General features: G+C 44.9%; 1 protein-coding gene across 17 annotated transcripts in view; it reads right to left on the bottom strand.

Annotated features, from left to right (window-relative positions):
* LOC144510532 (inactive rhomboid protein 1-like) overlaps nucleotides 1-22,595 on the bottom strand; it is a 369,670-nt gene that overhangs the window by 114,938 nt on the left and 232,137 nt on the right. Inside the window, exon 1 of one of the 17 annotated variants that reach the window (XM_078240041.1) lies at nucleotides 3,299-3,397. The exons of 15 other annotated variants lie outside the window; for them this stretch is intronic. In XM_078240041.1, coding sequence (XP_078096167.1) covers nucleotides 3,299-3,375 — 77 coding nt within the window. In that variant the 5' untranslated portion in view covers nucleotides 3,376-3,397. Of the gene's footprint in view, nucleotides 1-1,734; nucleotides 2,000-3,298; nucleotides 3,398-22,595 lie in introns of those variants that run through there. One more of the 17 variants, XM_078240042.1, reaches the window with a different exon arrangement.

Below are 22,595 nucleotides of genomic sequence, written 5' to 3'. Positions count from 1 at the left end.
AAAACCCCTACCCTTCCGGAGACCATATCCCTCTATTCCCATCCTATTCATGTACTTGTCAAGATGCCCCTTAAAACTCACTATCGTATCTGCTTCCACTACCTCCCTCGGAAATGAGTTCCAGGCACCCACCACCCTCGTGTAAAAAAAATGCCTCGTACATCTCCTTTAAACCTTGCCCTTCGCACCTTAAACCTATGCCCCCTGAGCTTTGACAAAGGGTCATCTGGACTCGAAACGTCAGCTCTTTTCTCTCCTTACAGATGCTGCCAGACCTGCTGAGATTTTCCAGCATTTTCTCTTTTGCTTTCAGATTCCAGCATCCGCAGTAATTTGCTTTTATCCCCCTGGTAATTGGCCCTTCCACCCTGGGAAAAAGGGGTGGAAAAATCAGACAGGAGCTTTGCTCCTGATCAAGGGTTTCTGGCATGAGGCTGTCCGTTGATCAGGGAAGCAGGCTGGGAGTCTCCGCTGTGAAACTTCCCGCAGCCTAACCGGTTGCCAAATGAATAATGGCCACCTGGTGAGCTATTGGATGGCACCTGGCACAGGGAGAACTTTACCCAAACAGAATCCCATCGTCCTCAGAAACTAAAATTGGCAGAAGAAAAACCTCCCAATCGTCATTTCAAAATTCAAAGTTTCAAAGCATTCCTTTAAGTGTCAAGTATCTTTAAGGCAAAGTTACTTTGCAATTGTGCTTGGTGCAGACTCGATGGGCTGAATGGCCTCCTTCTGCACTGTTGGGATTCGATGATTCAATGATCAGTTAAGGGTTTGCCAATGCTCATTACAACCCCCACCACCATTTACATATCCAGGGACACTAAGGGGTCAATTTAGCGTGGCCAATCAACCTAACACTCATATCTTTGGACTGTGGGAGGAAACCCACGCAGACACGGGGAGAATGTGCAAACTCCACACAGTGACCCGAGGCCGGAATTGAACCCGGGAACCTGGCGCTGTGAGGCAGCAGTGCTAACCACTGTGCCACCGTGCAATGCTTAAACAGCCATTAGTTAGAAAGACACCCAGCCCCGGCCGCTGCTGGTCCCAGTCCCAGCCCCCGCCCCAGCCGCTGCCGGTCCCGGTCCCAGCCGCTGCCGGTCCCGGTCCCAGCCCCAGCTGGTCCCGGTCCCAGCCCCAGCCGCTGCTGGTCCCGGTCCCAGCCCCAGCCGCTGCTGGTCCCAGCCCAGCCCCAGCCGGTCCCAGCCCAGCCCCTGCTGGTCCCAACTCAGCCCCAGCTGGTCCCAGCCCAGCCCCAGCCGCTGCTGGTCCCAGCCCAGCGTCAGCCCCTGCTGCTCCTGGTCCCAGCCCAGCGTCAGCCCCTGCTCCTGGTCCCAGCCCAGCGTCAGCCCCTGCTCCTGGTCCCAGCCCAGCGTCAGCCCCTGCTGCTGGTCCCAGCACAGCGTCAGCCCCTGCTGCTGGTCCCAGCATTAGCCCCTGCTGGTCCTAGCCCAGTGTCAGCCCCTGCTGCTGGAGTGAGAATTCAGGCTGTATATTGAGTCAAAAGATCCATTCTGTCATTAAACTAGCAATTAAAATAGCACTATCACCCATTCATGATATAACAAACAAAAATGAGCTGGTATAAGGACATACAGAATGCAAACAAGAACACACACTTAAACCGGAATGCCACAGACGGTGAAGTATTTGGTGTTTCCACACTTAGTGGAAAAGCTGACTTTTTAAAATCAGCAGAGTGTAAGCAGATGGAGATTACAGTACCTGCTCAGTGTTAGGTATGACATGCCAGATCACTAAAGATGTCATGACTTGCCCAAGTTCTTATTTTACTGTTCGGTTTCGCTAAAACGTCTCAAGTCATCCGGTTCTACCCCCACAACGGGACTTTGCATCAATTCACATGTATTTTATGCAGCTGATTTCCAGTTCGAATATCCTTGGTTTGAGTTCTGCCGCTCTGTAGTCCGGTTGTTCAGGGGCGATTCTTGAACCAGACACAAGAGTGACTGCAGATGACGTGTGAGGGCGGCAGCTATGAAAGAACTGGCCTCTTTTGGTTTAGAGATAGCAAAACATATGTGAAAAGAGGGAAGGCCCTCCTGCCAAGTCACGTGGGTTCCTTTCTAACTTGCATGCCACAAATTCTTGTGGTAAAAACAAAGGGCCACTTAACCAATGCATTCATGCTTTCAAGCCCAGGTGTCAGAAAGTTCATCCCCACATGCAGCCAACTGATTAACAATATGCAAATATAATTAAACAAAAGGCAGGGAGTTTGGGTCATTTTTTTCCCCCCTTCCGAGTAAAGTTCCTTAACGGTTTATCTGCTGGATTTGAACTACTGTGTAACTACCGGGATCCTATTCCACAGCTGCATGTTCAATCATGTTTATTCAAGGTCTAAAAGCAACCAGGCCTTCCAAAAGCAAAAATAAAAATGTGCGCCACATGCAAAGCTGCAAAACCATCAAAAACCTCAAACATGGCATTACCATTCAATAATGCTTCAAACGGCCACATATCTATTAACTATTTCAAATCCAAATGCGCTGCTTCAAGACCATCTACGTTACTGCATGCCTTTCAATGAATCTTGTGCTTTTTGAGGATATCATTAGCAAACGATACAGATTTTCAGTTCAGATTTGCATGAAAAGTTGCAGCTTACGTTAGATTAGCTTACGTGCATTCCTCACCCCATCATTTTTGCACAGTTAAAAAATGTTAAAGTTAGATTAGATCATCCTTCACACATTTATGCAGTTGAACAGAGCACAGCGGCTGCCACAACTGGACACATTGCCTTCAAGTTATTTATTTATTAGTGTCGCAAGTCGGCTTACATTAACACTGCAATGCAGTTACTGTGAAAATCCCCTAGTCGCCACACTCTGGTGCCTGTTTGGGTACACTGAGGGAGAATTTAGCATGGCCAATGCACCTAACCAGCACATCTTTCGGACTGTGGGAGGAAAGCGGAACACCTGGAGGAAACCCACGCAGACACGGGGAGAACGTGCAGACGCTACGCAGATAGTGACCCAATCCGAGAATTGAACCCGGGTCTGTGACATTGTGAGGCACCAGTACTAATCACCTTGCCGTCCTAGTGTGCAGGCTGGGATGTAGGCTGTGGCCATTTAAAGAGAGAGTGGTGATAAATATCGCAGACCTCGTGCATAAGTTAGAGAAGGAATTAATTTTGCCAAACTGTCCTGTGCATAAAATCACAAGATATGAAATGCTGTTGACTTGTACACACAGCTTGACTACATTAGTGCTGCTGCACACATGCTTACACATCAAGCACAAACATTGCAGATACCTCAGCAAGGATCTGGCAGAGAAAGACTGGTGCCTTTTCGGTGGCCTCCTACCAGCTCTGTGACCTTTTATGGGCATTGTGTTAATTCTTTCAAACCGTACCCTTCTGTTGGCAGGAAAGCCAAAGTGAAGCAAAAAGGAGGAAAGATAGACACATTTAAGGAGAAAATAGGAGGAATCATAGATTTAACTCATTCATTGCAACAAACAATACACTTGAACAGACGTAAAAACTTTTCTCAACATGTTACTATATTGGAGCCAAAAAAAGTAAGACTTAAGTTGACAAACTGGTTAACCAATTCTAAAACAATGCACAAACTGCTAATGTCCTTATTGATCATTGAACAAGCTGTCATCTTGAATCACGAAAGTGTGCTTCCTTCACATTTAGCAACAAGTACATTTATCCCAATAAAGGCTGGGATTCTCCCAACTCGTTCACGCCCCGTTCCTACTGCCAGTGAGAATGGAGAATTTGGCGCTCAGCTAAATCTCCATTCACTGCAGCGGGACTGGAGAATCTCTGCCGCCTCCGAGGTCGGAGATTTCCAGTGTGTGTCGGCTTTACCATCGATACCTGGCACGGGCCGTGCTACCAGCATTCACTCAATCTTTAGAGTTAGACACAACTTCCAGTGAGCAGCAGGTGGGCCCAAAACACAGAGGAGCAACATTAAAATATTTAACTCGGGGTCTCTAACTTGGATGGAGGGGGGAAGTGGGGAGTTCGATGCTTCTCCTGTCCCATAAAAAAAATCTTCCCATTTTCTGTCTGGGGAGCACCTGCTGGAGTAGTATCAAAGAATTCCAGAAGGTCATTCGGCCCATTGGATCTGAACTGACCTTCCAACGGAGCACCTTACCCAGGCCCTATTCCTGTAGTCCCATATTTTTACCCCACTAATTCCCCTAATCTACACATCTTGGGGCACTAAGGGATGATTTAGTGTGGCCAATCCATCCAACCTGCACATAATGGGGCACTACGGGACAATTTAGCATGGTCAATCCACCCAACCTGCACATCTTTGGATGCAGGCATTAAAAAAACGAGAACTTTACTGTAAACTCGGCTATCACAGAATAGCACACCACCGGACAGAAAAATCAGCTCCAAAATAAAGCGGTGGCTGGAATCGGAAACAAAAACAGAAAATGTTGGAAAAACACAGCAGGTCTGTGTTAATGTTTCAAGTCTGCGTGACTTCTTCACAGCTCGACGAAGAATCATACAAGACTTGAAACATTAACTCGATTTTCTCCTTGCACAGTTGCTACCAGACCTGCCGGGTTCTCCTAGCATTTTCTGTTGTAAAAAAAGGCATCCCATTTGATTATTTTCTGTGGCGGAAATGGTGCTCTTTGCCAGCTGTTGAAGCCCCAATCTCTGAGCTTGGACAACATTGCTCAGGAAGTGCCAATTGCCCAGAGCCTGCTCGCTGCCTCGACTCCCTGGGCAATCTTGCATCATGGACAGTCACCATGCACTACAACAAAGCAAGCAGGACAGTGGGTGGGTTTTTCCTATGTAATGGTCATCTTGCCATCAGTGTGTGCGCAAAGCACATGTGGCACAGTTGGGCGGCACAGTGATTAGCACTGCTGCCTCACAGAGCCAGGAACCTGGGTTCAATTCTTGGCTTTGGGTCACTGTCTGTGTGGAGTTTGCACATTCTCCCCGTGTCTGCATGGGTCTCCTCCGGGTGATCCGGTTTCCTCCCGCACGCCAAAGATTTGCAGGTCAGGTGGATTGGCCATTCTAAATTGACCCTAGTGTCAGGGGATTAGCAGGGTAGAGTTATGGGGATAGGGCTGGGTGGGATTGTGGTCGGTGCAGACTCGAAGGGTCAAATGGCCTCCTTCTGCACTGTAGGAATCTGTGATCTGTGATGTGCAAATGGGGCACTGCTGTGGTGCTGCAGTCAGACTGCGGGATGATCCTCCATCATCTTGATTCTTCAGGAGCCTAATAATCTGCCTTACAAGCTAGGCACAGGCTCCCTTCTACCTTTGAACTGCCTCGCTGCGCCTGGGTGCCTCAGACATGTTGCAGGCCTTCCCAAAATAGTGAGCAAGCATCCCAACAGAAGGGGCGAACTACTTGGAAAAAGTAATTTGCTCCTGTCAGGCCGATGTTGGCTGTTTGCCATAAATTCATTTGACCGCAAATAATTTGTTAAATTTACTCATGAGAAATGTGTTACAATGATCGTTACTAACTGTTGTTCAGGAATAATACAAAAATATTTCAAAATGTTTGCAAGTTGAGCACAAGAAAGGGTTATTTTAAAATACGCTTGTAGAGGAGGAATGGAATTAGATCTAAAAATTCCGACATCATTGCAAACTCCCACAACCCTCCATTACTGTAAGCAATTCTTCAGTAAACAACTGAAGGCAGAGAGAACAGAATGAACATTTTCCACATAATGGTTTACAAATGCGGGTAAAAAGAGATGATTTGAAGTTAAACGTTGGTGAAGCCAAATGGTTCGACTTTTACGGGGATGTGACTACTCCTTTTGAAAATCTCCCAACAAAAAAATCAGTCGTCACACCAGAGGGAGATATATTTCTCAGTAAATACATCAGGTCCCCTTCTTACAGCATACCCTTCACAAACAAAACTGAAATCTAGTGAGATGAGAGAAACTGTTTCCCCTTTGAGGGATACAAGGCTGGAGACTGTGAAACTATTTATCCAATTTCACTTAAACGTCCCGGAGATTTCTTCTGTGAGAATGAGAACATGCTTGTTCACTGGCTCTCAGTTTCATAGTTAATTACTAGGAGTCTCTGGTCTTGCAGATCAGACCAATCCTGATGCTTCACTGAAGAGAGTGTGGCTTCGACACTTGTGTCTTCCCCGAGCCAGGCAAGATAAAACAAAGCAAACTGGTTTCTCCCAAAGTGAATCTGTGCAACCAACACAAACACAAATATCTGGCACGTAATCAGGTGTAGCTTCAGTCCCTCGCGAAAACACAGCGGCAACACCAGCTATGGGAGTTTTCCTGAAGTGACGTTCTTTGATGCAGATCAAAGTTTCCTCACTGAAATTGAAGAGATTGGGCGGAACTTAATGCCGATGATGGTGTTGGGGGGTGGGGGAGGTCTCTCTCACTGGTCGGCAACAGAGCAAACGACAGACCAGCATCACCACCTTTCGTGAAGGCCCGCCACATTGAGCATCTCTCAGGCACTACTCTGGGCTGCGACAGGCCTTCTGTGGGGTCAAGGACTCTGACAGCAAAAGTCCCCCTCCCCTCCGGGAGCAGAAATCCCCCTCCCCTCCGGGAGCAGGAATCCCCCTCCTCTCCTCCCCTCCGGGAGCAGGAATCCCCCTCCCCTCCGGGAGCAGGAATCCCCCTCCCCTCCTCCCCCCGGGAGCAGAAATCCCCCTCCCCTCCTCTCCTCTGGGAGCAGGAATCCCCCTCCCCTGCAGCCTGAGTTCTGCCAGCAAATAATAGGATGGCAGCTGCGCATCGCTCAGCATTGCCATCAGGGAGGCAGTGACAGCAACCAGTAATGCAGCAATTGTGGCCTCAGGGGTGTGATGGTGGGATTGGGATTGCAGAGTGGGAATCGGGGGTTGGGCAAACAGTAAGGGAAGGGTGATAGCCATTAGCAATCTCCACACCCTCCCACCCACAGCACTACCTTCTTCCCTCTGCCCACCCCCCTACACCCCCCCTCCTCTGCCCCTCCCCCTCCCTCGACCTGGATGCCCTCGGCCCTCTGCACTCGCTTTTGCCCCACACTCAGCCCTGTCAGTGCCAAAGCGATTTCTGGGCCACCTGCCATATTTTCACTCCCCCGCCACCCCGCACATCCCCCGCCACCCCGCACATCCCCCGCCACCCCGCACATCCCCCGCCACCCCGCACATCCCCCGCCACCCCACTACCCACCGAACAGGCCAGAATTCGACCCTGAATCTTCTGAAGGAATATTGGGGGCTGAATTAGGATCCACTGAGAATTTGCCACATGCAATGAGCCCAGCTATAGTCTTACACCACAAAACAGTCAGTCCGAGGCATTTGCTCCAGGATCCACCCGAGGCAGCCATTTGATGGCTTAACAGCTGTACATTGGTACAGTTGCTCCAAGTAGACATGCCCGGGCATGTTCAAAAGCAAGCTATTCAAAGCAATAGTATTGCACTGTAGACATGCACCTTGTGCAGTTTGTTAACTGCTTATCCTGAATGATTTTAATTTTCTTTGACAGCTCTGCTTCCTTCTTCTATCTGAAACAATTTATATTCAATGCCTATTAAAACCTAAGAGATGAAATGCTGAATGTGAAAACTGACCCCAAAGACACTTGTTATGTTCATTTACGACTGAGCTTAAAAGATTATTGACTGAACGTGAAGCTCTGTGAGGCATGATGAATGATATTTTAACTTCAGCAAACCATGTCCATTTACATGGAGTTAAAATCAGGTCCTTATCAATTCAAATTCTTCTTCCTTTTATTCTTTAAACAATAACATGAGCGTGTTTTGCCAAAATCTTTTTATCAAATAAAGCCATAGAGTCTCACAGCACAGAAAAGGCCCTTCAGCCCATCGAGTTTACATTGACAATAACTACCGTTAAAGTCGCGCTAATCCCATTTTCCTGCACTTGTCCCATATCTTTGAATGTTATGATATCTCAAGTCCTCATCCAAATACTTTTTAAAGGTTGTAGGGTTTCTGGTCTCTACTACCTTGCCAGGCAGTGCATTCCACATTCCCACCACCCTCTGAATCTCCCGCCCGTCACCCTAAAACTATGCTCCCTCGTGATTGATCCCTCAAACAAAGGGGAACCGCTGCTCCCTACTCATCCTGTCCATACCTCTCATAATCTGATACACCTCAATCACGTTCTCTACCCCCCCCCCCGCCCCCTTAGCCTTCCCTGCTCTAAAGAAAACAATCCAAGCCTATCCAGCCTCTGCTTATAGCTCAAACGCTCCATCCCAGGCAACAACCAAACGGTGCATAATTTAGAACCCATACAGTGCAGGAGGCTGCCATTCAGCCCATCGAGCCTGCATGGACAACAATCCCACCCAAACCCTATCCCTGTAATCCATGCATTTACCCTGCTAATCCCCGACACTAAAAGGCAATTTAGCATGGCCAATCCACCTAACCCACACATCTTTGGAATAACAAACTCCACATAGACAGTCACCCAAGGCCGGAATTGAACCCGGGTCCCTGGCGCTGTGAGGCAGCAGTGCTAACCACTGTGCTGCCCAGTTTATGCATTTTACACAGTCTTGAAGCACATTGGTAATTATTTTAAAAGAATGATTGGAAATAATGAGAAATAAGACTAGGAGCTGAGCAGAAATGTCAAGTTCCCACAGCTGGCTCACCTCTCACATGAATTTCACAGACATCTCACTTTCTGACTTTCTCTTTTCACGCCCATCGTTCCATAAAGTATGGGAACAAAATTCATTTCCTCCAAATTCTAAACATCTGTGAAAAGAGGCCCAAAACACTTCCTACATTTCAAACAGCGAGCACTGGGATTACGCATCACGATCCTGGCACCCATTTTTGGGGTTATCCATTTCAATCCCCAATGTGTGTTACTGATTTGGGAAAAAAAGATTACTGTAACCATTTGACAAACAGTAATGACAGATGTGGCTGTAACTAAACAATCATGTATTTCATGATGTGACATAGGCTTGAATCTCCATTAACAGTGGCAGGATACAGCACAGGTCACTTGGGATCCTTATTGTGTGAAATATCTGAATTGATAATGATGGCTCAAGTCATGTGAAGGATTGCATTCCATGTATTAGCTGCTGAAATAATGGTTGTTATTGGTTTTGCAATAGGTATTTTTGATTTGATTTATTATTGTCACATGTATTGGGACACAGTAAAAACTATTGTTTCTTACATGATATACAGACAAAGCATACCGTACATAGAGTACATAGGGGAGAAGGAAAGGAGACGCTGCAGAATATAGTGTAGCAGTTATAGATAGGGTGAGAAGAAAGATCAACTTCATATGAAGTACGTCCATTCAAAAGTCTGATGGCAGCAAAGAAGAAGCTGTTCTTGAGTCGGTTGGTACATGACCTCAGACTTTTGTATCTTTTTTGATTATGCTTTTCCGAGGCAGCGGGAAGTTCAGGTTTGCTGATGACACCACCATAGTGAGTCGGATCTCAAACAATGACGAGTTAGAGTACAGGAATAAGATAGAGAATCTGACGAATTGGTACGACGACAATAATCTCTCCCTCAATGTCAACAAAACGAAGGAGATTGTCATCGACTTCAGGAAGTGTAAAGGAGAACATGCCCCTGTCTGCATCAACGGGGACCAAGTTGAAACAGTCAGAAGCTTCAAGCTTTTAGGTGTCCAGATCACCAACAACCTTTCCTGGTCCCCCCATGCTGACACTATAGTTAAGAAAGCTCACCAACGCCTCTACTTTCTCAGAAGATTAAGGGAATTTGGCATGTCTGCTGCGACTCTCACCAACCCTTACAGATGCACCATAGAAAGCATTCTTTCTGGCTGCATTACAGCTTGCTGTGGCTCCTGATCTGCCCAAGACCATAGGAAACTACGAAACGTTGTGAACGTAGCCCAATCCATCACGCAAACCAGCCTCCCATCCATTGACTCTCTCTAAACTTCCCGCTGGCTCGGAAAAGCAGCCAGCATAATCAAGGACCCCACGCACCCCGGACATTCTCTCTTCCAGCTTCTTCCATCGGGAAAAAGATACAAAAGTCTGAGATCATGTACCAACCGGCTCAAGAACAACTTCTTCCCTGCTGCCATCAGACTTTTGAATGGACTTGCCTCGCATTAAGTTGATCTTTCTCTACACCCTAGCTATGACTGTAACACTACATTCTTTCCTTCTCTATGAACAGTATGCTTTTCTGTACAGCGCGCAAGGAACAATACTTTTCATTGTATACTAATACATGTGGCAATAAGAAATCAAATCAAAGTGCAGACAGAGTCAATGGATGGGAGGCTGGTTTGCGTGATGGACTGGACTATGTTCACAAAGACCAAGGTCACTTCACTTGGAGTTTGTTGCTTTAACACATGCTGGACAATATGTCATTACCAGTGAAACTTTATATCAGTAATGTACACAACAAAGCTGCTCAGCCTATCTCAAATAAATTATTTCCACAACAAGTAATTTCTCAACATATAACAGTTAACTTCAAGGTAATGTTCCTGTAAGCATCTCGAAGAGTGAGTGTATAATCATTTTGGTGGATAAGTATTAGAACTTGAAGTGGCAATTTCATTCAATGGAAAAGTCCCAGTCAGATGACGAATGATGGGTGGGTGGCTTATTAGGTTGAAAGTTGATACAGTTTCTAGAATGATAAATCTACAACGCATATACTTCGACCATGCCCACCATCATCTACTTCTTTTTAGGTTAAAATTAAAGATTTTATTTTTTGAAAACTTGAAGTTAGCTGGCAGGATAGAGATGTATCTGACTGTGGGAGATATGGTATTTTGGAATGACGCTATTCTGTGCATTGTGTATTTTTGTTGTTCTAAGTGGTAAGCACCTGAATTCTACTCCTGGAGAAACAAAGAAGTTTTGAGGGTGAGACGCTATCTGCTGGCCTAATGTCCTAAAGCTGCGTTACAAACACACTTGCTGCTAGACTTTGGCTCCAACCCAAGTTCTACTGTCATGGTCTGATTCATGATGGTCTGTTGGGTGGAGTGTTCTTTCATCGCTGGGCTAGTACGATGGCGGTTACTGCAATCAATCTTCCATTTACTTGGGGTTTCAACTTGACAAAAGACAAAACCTTAAAACTCGGAAAACACCAAAACTGAAATCGAGCTGCTTGCCTGTATTTAACTTTTCCTATGCTAGCAGATAAGTACAGTGCACAGACATTGGTCCTCATTGTGGCAATTTGCAGGATAGGAATGAGTGGCAAAAAAATTTCAGGGCACGACCCATCATGTGGAACCTCTGTCTGAATTATGGGTGATGCTATATCGCAAACGCGATTTTTTTCTTGGTACTCAGGCTACCAGCTCCAACAGGAATTAGTTCATAGAATCTATAGTGCAGAAGGAGGCCATTTAGCCCATTGAGCCTGTACCGACAATACTTCCACTCAGATACTGTCCTAACCCCACATATTTACCCTCCTGATCCCTCTGACAATAAGGGGGCAATTTATTATGGCCAATCAACCTAACCTGCTCATCTTTGGATTGTGCGAGGAAACCGGAGCACCCGGAGGAAACCCACACAGACATGGGGAGAATGTGCAGACTCCATACAGACAGTGACCCGAGGCCGGAATTGAACCTGGATCCTGACGCTGAGAGACAGCAGTGCTAACCACTGTGCTGTCCCTTGACTATGTTAATGAGGAGCTGAATGCTGGCTAAAGAACCTTTTCCAATCATCAACATGGAACCTGCTACCCAATTTCTTTGGTTCTCTGTGGAGCCTAACTCGAGGCTCGACCACTCCAATGCACTCATGGTTGGCATGGTCGAGGGTTTCAAGTTTTTAGGTGTCCAGATCATCTGCAACCTGTCCTGGTCCCCCCATGCCGATACTATAGTTAAGAAAGCCCACCAATGCCTCTAATTTCTCAGGAAACAAAGGAAATTTGATATGTCTGCCACAACTCTCACCAACTTCTACAGATACACCACAGAAAGCATTCTTTCTGGTTGTATCACAGCTTGGTATGGCTCCTGCTCTGTCCAAGACTGCAAGAAACTACAAAGAGTCGTGAATGTAGCCCAATTCATCACGCAAACCAGCCTCCCATCCATTGACACTGTCTACGCTTCCCTCTGCCTCGGAAAAGCAGCCAGCATAGTCAAAGACCCCACCCCCTGGACCTTCTCTCTTCCACCTTCTTCTGTCGAGAAAAAGATACAAAAGTCTGAGGTCATGTACCAACCGACTCAAGAACAGCTTCTTCCCTGCTGCCACCAGACTTTTGAATGGACCCACCTCATTGATCTTTCTCTGAACCCTAGCTATGACTGTAACACTACATTCTGCACCCTCTGCTTTCCTTCTCTATGTATGATATCCTTTGTCTGTATAGTGCACAAGAAACAACACTTTTCACTGTATACCAATACATGTGACAACAATAAATCAAATCAAACATTCTGCAGTCTGTAAACTTGAGGTTGTCCAAAACTCTGTTGCCGGTGTATGAACCTGCAGCAAGCCACTTTCCCCCATCACCAGGGGAGTGTCACAGAATAACGGGGTGATCATTTATGATGGATTTGAGGAAGGATTTCAGAGAGTTGTGAATCTTTGGAATGCTTTACCCCAGAACAATAAAATGCAGGTCAAGCTTTTGAGGGAAAAAAAGCAATAAGCTGAGTTGGATGGAAACTTGTGATGAGGTCACAGCCATGGAATGGCAAGACAAGGTTATTGCAAACTGCAAGGCAGTTCTTCGCCTGCAGGGAAGCCTCCTTAAGGCAGCAGGGAAGTCCACTGGAGCTCAGCAAGATCCAGGCCTGAGCTGCCAAGTTCACTGTCTCAGAAATTGAGGTGCTACATTAACACATGAGCACCAACTATTTAATTGCCCCCATTTCCAGTCAAAATGGAGACGTCTGTCATGCTAGAGTAGAGGAAACAGTAAAGCTCCAGGTCACATCTTTACACCAGGCTGAGGTAGACCTAAAGTTAGTTCAGGGGTCTGGAAATACTTGAATGTGCCTAGATAAGGAAGAAGAAGCTGATGCTATCGCACAGGATGGTCAAAGAGCTGGACCCCACCATGAAGCAAGGAAAACACTACATGGAAGAAGAGAGTGCTGGGATTGGAGTTCTAATCCCAGCACCCACAAAAATCAAAGTCAGAAATTCACTATTTACTCTCATTGTTGATACTATTGCAACCACGTCTAATATCTCAGGAGAGTACAAGCAGCCCCTAACTCACGTTCCAATAACAGCATTCCAGCTTTCGTCAAGTTAATGTTAGGGTGGAGTATGCAGGGTGCATCTTATTACTTGCCATTGGTAGTAGGAGGGACCAAAGTCTCTCGGATGGGAAGGAATTGGTTTGTGAAGTTAAGTTTAAACTGGGCCAAATTATTTGCAGTAACGATTAAGAGTAATTAGTAATCTGGCATCGTGGATGTACTGAGAGCACACTAAGGTGGTCATTGAGTAAGAAGCAACAAATAATAAAATTAGGCCTAAAAAGACCAAAGTCAAGGTAAAGAATAATGCAAAACCAACATTATGCAAAGCTAGAGAAGTGCTTAGGCACAGTTAGAAGCAGTAAGTAAAGAGCTGAATAGACTAGAAATGATGGGCCATCAAGAGCAGTGAATGGGTTATACCATTGTGGTAGTTCAAAAAGCAAAGGGGTCCATTCACATTTATGAAGATTATACGCAAACAGTAAATAGAAGTAAAAGCAAGGAACAGTTACCCATTCATAAATACATAGCCTTTTACCAATAGAAGGGGTTACCATTTGGGATGTCTGATGCGCCCAGTGTTCCAGAGCATCATGGATCAGGTACTCAGTGGGATGAAAGGAGAACACAGTTTCTTAGATGACATTCCAATGAGCAGCAAGACGGAGAAAGGGCATGTGGTAAGAATCATAGAATCCTACAGTGCAGAAGGAAGCCATTCGGCCCATCGAGCCTGCACCAACCACAATCCCACCCAGGTCCCATACCCATAACTCCATGCATTTACCCTAGCTAGTCCCCCTGACACTCGGGGACAATTTAGCATGGCCAATCCACCTAACCTACATATCTTTGGTCTGTAGGAGGAAACCGGAGCACCCGGAAGAAACCCACGCAGACACGGAGAGAAAGTGCAGACTCCACAGACAGTGACCCAAGCCAGGAATCAAACACAGGTCCCTGGCGCCGTGAGGCAGCAGTGCTAACCACTGTGCTGCCCCGTAAGGTTGAACAAAGCCCTACTTCAAGAGTATGGCATCAATGCTTAAAAACACAAGTGTTGCTTCCTAGTGTCGAGTGTAACTTACACATGAGTCACAAACAGATTTATCCCCCCCGAGTGCAGGAGATGGTTAAGGGGATTTTGAAAGCAAAGAGACCAGAAAACAAATAACCGCGAACATTCATAGGGATTGTTGTGCATTGTTCTAAACTCAACCCCAATTTAGTTCATACAAATATATCAACTGCTCCAGAATGGAATAGTTTGGGGGTGGCCTTTTGGGTATCTGAAAGGATTTAAGAGTGAATAAAGTACTGACCAGTGATGCCAAGAGGCTACTGGGTTTGAGTGTGCAAAGCCTCACCACAGTGGATAGGTGTGGTGTCATCTCACACCATGGAGGTCGGTGCTTAATGCACTTTAGTAAAATGAGACCAAAATCACTCAAGTTGTGAAGAGTCATTAATGATCATATATGGGGTCTAAAGTTCCACAATTACTGGTGCTGTAGGAAGTTCACTTTATTAATTGAGCAGCAAGCCATTACAATCATATTTGGTTCAAAGGAGGGAGCACTGTCCCTTGTGACAGTACAACTACAGGGATGGGCATGGATCTTGATGGTCCATCAGTATGATATTAAATAACGCAAGTCAGCAGATCGTGCAAACGTGGATGTTCTTTTGAGATTTCCCATGAAGGTTTCATTTCTAGCCACTGAGTTACCTGTGAATCACTTCACAAATGGTGGTATTTACCAGAGAATTTAGTGAAGAAACTTGCAAGAACAGTAAATTTCTCAATGATGATATAAATGACCATCTTAAATGAGTGTGTTGGTTAGAAATTGCAGGAGGGTTTTACATGTAGAAAGGAATTGTGTAGAGCAAGGTTGCATCCTTGCATTGTGTTCAAGAGTCATTAATCCACCAAGGAATGGAGAGATATTGTTAGAGGAACTCCATCAAGGGCACACAGGGGTAGTCTGTATCGTTTTGTGGTCAAACACAAGGAAATAATGAGAATGAGTACATGTCAATTTATTTGAAGTGGATGGAGAAAGAGTACCTGGATTTGATCGATAACTATAGTAAATGGATAAATGAAGAGTCTATGCCCAATACCCCAAGAGGTTTCGAAAGGTTGCAATTTATGGATTGTCAGAGATGTTGTTGTCTTATAATGGTCCACAAATCAGAAGCGTTTGAAATACTGAGTAAGAATGGAATCAAATACACTAATACCACCACATCACCTCGCATTGAATAGTGCTCAGAAAGAAGTGTGATTGTTGTGGATGTATTTGCTACGTGACAAGCTAGACACTTACTTCCATGTTCTCTCTGACACATGACACAATTTTCCATTCTCTTACAGGATACAGTCTACAGTTGTTCAACTTCATTTTTTTACTCATTCAGAGGTGTGGGCCCTTCCCTAATTGCTCTTGAACTGAGTCGTTTGCTAGACCATTTCAGAGGGCATTTAAGAGACAACCACATTGCTGTGGGTCTGGCATCACATTATGGCCAGACCAGGTAAGGACGGCTGATTTCCTTCCCGAAAGGATATTAGTGAAACAGGTGGGTTTTTATGATAATCGACAATGGTTTCACGGTCATCATTAATTCCAGATTTTTGTTGAATTCAAATTTCACCATCTGCCATGGTGGGATTTGAACCCGGGTCCCCAGAGCATTTCCCTGGGTCTCTAGATTACTGGTCCAGCAGCAATACCACTACGCCACTGCCTCCCTTCAGTTTAAAATGCTAGAGTTTAAACATGCTCCTACTTCAGGGTTTAGCTTGCTTCAGCCTGGTGTCAATAACAAAGTGAGAGAAAGGCAAGACAAAGGTGAGTCATGATACCTGAGGCATGAAATTCAGGGAGCTGAGTCAATTAGTCATGGGATAAGGAGAAGTATGTGACTGGAGTTGTTGCGAAAATCGTAGGTGCATTCACATATCTAGTGAGAGAGATCCCAGTGTCATGTAGACCATTGGCTTGAAGGGGAAATCTGATAAAGACATAAGGAGAACATGATAAACTTCCTATAGTCCAAAAGAAAAGGGTGACAGTCAGAAAGAGAGTGAAAGTTTGCTGGTAGCACAGAATCCCCCGATAGAGCAAAGTATGTCAGGGACTTCGATTAAGACAAACCAAGTCATAGCCCCAACCTTTAAGTGGAAATGGTAGTCAAAGTCGACACACAGAGGAGAGTCAAGATAATTAAAATGGAATGAGATACTTGGACTGAAAGAGCAAGAAGCTAGATAGGTTAGTGGAAGGCATGTGGAAAGAAGTGAAATAAACATTGTTCTTTTCATTGTTTCTTGTCAAGTAATGGCATTCTTGTTAAAGACAAAGACATGCTGGCGTAAAGGAAGAACATTCTTTTATATGTCAATTATTCTGGTAATTTATACATATTAGTTTTGAATATAGTAAAAACACATCAGCAATCCAACCTTTTACATTTCAGACATTGTTGTCATTGATTTAATCATGTTATTTTCTGGGAACTTGTATATTAAAATGCAAAATGGTATATGTAAGTGGGGAAGGAGTCTAATATATTGTAAGAGCTTATCTTTGTCCTGCTGGGGACACATAAACAATGTTAGTTCAAACTAAATGTTAGTTTATATGTAATTGACATATAAAGGAATGTTCTTCCTTTACGCCAGCATGACTTTGTCTTTAACAAGAATGCCATTACTTGACAAGAAACAATGAAAAGAACAATGTTTATTTCACTTCTTTCCACATGCCTTCCACTAATCTATCTAGCTTCTTGCTCTTTCAGTCCAGGTATCTCATTCCATTTTGGCTGCCCGTTGAGAGTCCACATGCTAATGTTTCTCCTTGTAACATGTGACAATAGGCAGATTGTTCTGGATGATTAGTGGAGGGTTGGAGGGGAATGGGAAGCTCCTTCATGCAGTGGAGTGGATGTTAAGGAGGTCAGCAGACAGTTCACAAGAGGAGGCACTGCTGGGCTGGCAGCAAGTGAAAAGATTCTCACTGGGTCAGCAGCAATGATTTCCTGCTCAGAAGACTCTGCTCACTGACACCCGGAGTCTGCAAACATGGGCAGCTCCTAATCTACCTGGTACCACCCATAACAGGAGAGCAGGCGAGCCAATCATTTTAATGACAAGTCAGGATGCAGCATGATGGTTAGCACTGTTGCCTCACAGCACCAGGGACCCAGGTTCGATTCCCGGCTTGGGTCACTGTGCCGAGTCTGCACGTTCTCCTCGTGTCTGTGTGGGTTTCCTCCGGGTTTTCCAGTTTCCTCCCACAGTCTGAAAGAGGTGCTGGTTAGATGCATTGGCCAAGCTAAATTCTCCCTCAGTCTACCCGAACAGGCGTCAGAGTGTGGCAACTAGGGGATTTTCACAGTAACTTCATTGCAGTGTTAATGTAAGCCTACGTGTGACGAATAAATAAACAGAAACACCATGCAATCAGGAGACATGGTGGTGAATTCAGTGCCTCAATTTTCAAGATAGTACTGCCTTGGTCACACCAGGGGTGGGGGTGTGTGTGTGTGTGTGTCACAGAAAATCATCCCCACTGATTTTCGGTGGGTTACGATCAGCAATGATATTTTATTACCTGCTAATCTTGCTGTCATCATAATCAAATGTTCCCATGTCTATACAACAGATCACAGAGCTCACACAGCAAGATCACAGAGCTCACACAGCAAGATATCAGTGGAATGTTAGTCTACTCTGCCAGTGTAAGATCTCATATCTCTCACTATGTCCAGTCACCAGTCTCAAGCAGCCTAGACCTCAAATAGGTCAGAAACCACAGCTCATGACGTTATTAGTGAGGCTATTGTACTGATGTCTGTACTTTGTTACCTGTTCAAACCTTCCTTCAGTTGGCAGTTTTGAGGCAAAACTGATAAAACTCGCCATGTGTTTGGGGGTGGGGGGAGGAGAGAGCAGATCAAAATAAATAATGAAACAATCAGCCAGTTTGGACTGAATTATAAAACTCTATCAGTTCATAGAATCAACGACACGGAGACAGGCCCTTCGGCCCAAACTGGTCCATGCCGACCAAATTGCCCATCAAAGCTAACCCCACTTGCCTGCATTTGGCCCACATCCCTCTAAACCTTTCCTATCCATGTATCTGTCCAAATACCTTTTCAATGTTGTCAATGTCCCTGCCTCAACCACTTCCTCTGGCAGCTCATTCCACAAACGTATCACCCTTTGTGTAAAAAGGTTGCTCCTCAGGTTCCCATTAATTCTTTCCCCTCTTAACTTAAACCTATGCCCTCTAGTTCTCGATTCCCCAACGCTGGGAAAAAGACAGTGCATTCACCCTATCCATGCCTCTCATGATCTTATACACCTCTATAAGATCACCCCATTGAGTCTCCTATGCTCCAAAGAAAAAAGTCCTAGACTATCCAATCTCTCCCTATAATTCAGTCCCTCGAGTCCTGGCAACATCCTTGTAAATCTCTTCTGCACTCTCTTCAGTTTAATAACATCTTTCCTATGGCAAGGCAACTAAAACTGAACACAATACTCCAGGTGCTGCCTCATCAATGTCCTGTACAGCTGCAACATAACTTCCCAACTTCTATACTCAATGCCCTGACTGATGAAGGCCGGCATGCCAAAAGCCTTCTTCACTGCCCTATCTAGCTGTGACTCCACCTTTAGAGAACTGTGCACCCTCTATTCCATGATACTCCCTAAGGTCCTACCATTCACTGTTAAAGTCCTACCTTGATTTGAGTTTCGAAAATGCAACACCTCACACTTATCTGTATTGAGACTTCAATAAACCCAACAAAACAACTATCTTCTCAGTTCAAATTCTGCCACTATTGTTTCCTGGGCAAACAGAAGCACTGAAACAATACACATACCCCATGCTGCACATCTCCTGAAGGAAAGTGATCACACAGTCCAAGAGGCTTCAGGGGAAATATTAACATTGCTTCTATGACGGCACGGTGACACAATGGTTAGCACTACTGCCTCTCAATGCCAAGGACCCGGGTTCGATTCCTGGCTTAGGTCACTGTGTGGAGTCTGCACATTCTACCCGTGTCTGCATGGGTTTCCTCCAGGTGCTCCGGTTTCCTCCCACAGTCTGAAAGACGTGCTGGTTAGGTGCATTGGCCATGTTAAATTCTCCCTCAGTGTACCCGAACAGGTGCCGGAGTGTGGCGACTAGGGGATTTTCACAGTAACCTCATTGCAGTGTTAATGTAAACCTACTTGTGACGAATAAATTAATAAACTTTTAAAAAACTTTTAAAGACTGACAATTACAAAGCAGTACACGGACACTAAAAGACTGCACAAACATGACAGAGTACACAAGCGTTTTCAAAGTGTACCTTTGTGTGTTTTTTTTCAGATAAAATAGGTTACAGTGAGAAGTAGAACTGACAGATAAAGAATGAAAATGGAATCTTGCAGGTTTTGTTAGTAAACTACTGGTGTACGGACTTCCCTCACTGGATGTTGAGAAGGATTTGCACAACAGGACACCTGTGCTATTAAACTAACATTTCTTCCTCTGCTTCATTCTCAGATGATGAGGAACTATATGGCTTTAATGTCATATTGCTTTCGAGTCAGCGATTCCCCCCAACTCGTCATCAGTGTTAATAACTAGCTTTGCTAGTCTTCTTTTCACTTTGCTGCCATCTGCTGTCAGATATTCAACTGCAACCACTGGTCAGATTGAGGCAATAATATACCGATGTGGTTTTGGCAAAAACACCACACACTGGGCGGACAAGGGGTTAATTTTGGCAACACCTTCAAGGCACCAACGGTCCTTCAAGGTGGCCAAACTATGGGCTTGAGCAGAGACACCAGTTTAGCGCGAATTGGCATTTTGGTAAAAGGAGTTGAAGCCTGTAAAGGAAGCGCCACCCAGAGGCTCTTTAAGCTTCTGCTTGCTGTTTAAGATGCACCCTGGCACTTGTCCCAATGCTCCCGCCTCACGGCGACCAGCTGTTTCACAGTAAACAAGACATTCTTGTGGATTTCAAGAATGACTGAACAGATGGTCACCAATTAATGTTCACTGACTGCTGAAGACAACCTCTGAAACACATCAGGAAAACCTCCTGGGACACTGTCAAGATCAGGGAATTCTAACAACATTCATTCCAGAACGTCTCGGAGGGCCTGACCTGAGCATGTTAATGATATTGCCATGCTCCCGTACATTATGAATTTTCAGTCAACGTTTTGAAGAAAATCAGACTGTTAAAATGGCCGCTGCAAACCACATGACCTTTGGCAGTAACGGCTCCAGATAGCTCCAAAACTCCAAACAAATACCAAATTAAATACAGACATTCGCAGGCAGCCAGGAAATTCCCACACTGCTTCGCTTAAGGATGGACCGTCAACAAAAGGACTACAGCATTCCAGCTGCCTAGCCTTGCTCCATTCACTGCAACGGGACTGGAAAATCCCAGCTGTGGGCGAGGTCAGAGAATCCGACCCGGCATGCTTATTCACCTGACCACCCAACCTTCTTTGGGAAAGGACTTTGCCAACAGGTCAGATGGGTGAGTCAGCCATGCTTGTTGTCTGTTTTTAAAACAGTAAGAATCAACTCTGTAGAGACAGAGAGAGACCATCAGAAAGCCATCAAACTAGCTGCAGTCAACGAAGCAGCCAAAGTCATGAACAGCAACACTTGGAAAGTGAGAGAAGGACTCTTCCCAGCCTCGTGGCAAATTAACGACAAGATGCTTTGCAGCTGCCTGAGAAACTTCGGCTTAGAAGCTCCTCAGTTCAACTAAAAGCATCAACTCGCCTAAGAAACTGCGGGTCTGCCACGAAAGAGGGACTGAGACTTTGTAATCGTATTGTTTATTCTTTATTTATTTGTATCCAATCATTGTGCAAGTCAAAGTGTGTGAGAGGTGAGTGAGAGAGAGGTCACGTTTTTAAAATTCTGGGACAGGTGTGGGATAATAAATAACTTTTATTTAAAAAAATACAAAAAAGCTTGCTGCTGGAATTATTTTAATTGATCAATGACGCTTAAGTGTTAGAAAATACACACACCTCATATTCAAAACACTGATCGTGGATAGTAAGAAAATAAATAATTCTGTCCAAGACAATATGCTACTTTAGTTGATCAGATACTCTGTAGGGGTCACTTGGAAAAGAATACTTGGTCACGGGCATCTTGTTAGGGAAACCTCTTGGTCTGACTCTAACTCAGTTGGAAGTAACAGGGTTAGTCTTCCTTCTCATCATAAACAACGATGTGTAAATGGGCTTGATTTGTTTCCACTCGCCTCTGTTCCATGGCATAAAATCTTTGTTTTGCTAGTGGGGTGCTTAGGAACATTAGTACCATAGATTACAGTGCTTGCACGATTAATCTAGCTGTGACACAGGGTAACAACAGTTCCCCATTTCAATGGTCGAACCTTAAGACATGTTTATAAACTGGGCTGACGTAGTGATAATACCACTAACTAGTGCCCAGACTAATGCTCCGAGGACATATATTCAAATCCAACCATAGCACGAAGGGGAAGCGATAGTCTAATAGTGTTATTGCTAGACTATTAATCCAGAAACTCAGCTAATGTCCTGGGGACTCGGGTTCGAATCCCACCACAGCAGATGGCGGAATTTGAATCCAATTTTAAAAAATCTGGAATGAAGAATCTACTGATGACCATGAAACCATTGTCGATTGTCGTAAAAACCCATCTGGTTCACCAATGTCCTTTAGGGAAGGAAATCTGCCGTCCTTTCCTGGTCTGGCCTACATGTGACTCCAGAGCCACAGCAATGTGGTTGACTCTCAACTGCCCTCCAAGGGCAACTAGGGATGGGCAATAAATGCTGGGCAGCCAGTGATGCCCACGTCGCACGAATGAATAAAAAAAACTGATGGAATTTGAATTCTATTCATAAATCTGGAAAGCTAGTCTCAGTAATGCTGACCATGAAGCCACTGTCATAAAAACTCATCTGGTTCACTAATGTCCTTTAGTGAAGGAAATCTGCTGTGCTTACCCGGTTTGGTCTACATGTGATTCTAGAGCCACAAAAATGTGGTTGACTCTCTGAAATGGCAATAGCAAGTCACTCAGTTCAAGAGCAAATGCTGGCCCAGTCAGCACACCTACATCCTATGAAAGAACGGATAAATTGTTTTTATGCATTTCTCCATTTTAAATCCTTTTGTACGATGCTTAAAAACTAAATTTCAAACAATGTTGACCAATTATATTACACGCCAGCAATTAAATGCAACCTCAGTTATCTCAAAACCAAACTAAAATTGCCTTTAATTTGATAGGT

Source organism: Mustelus asterias, chromosome 23 (genome assembly GCF_964213995.1).
Source record: "Mustelus asterias chromosome 23, sMusAst1.hap1.1, whole genome shotgun sequence".
Lineage (NCBI taxonomy): Eukaryota > Metazoa > Chordata > Chondrichthyes > Carcharhiniformes > Triakidae > Mustelus > Mustelus asterias.
Note: the sequence above shows the minus strand (reverse complement) of the source record. Positions and strands in the feature narration are given on the sequence as shown.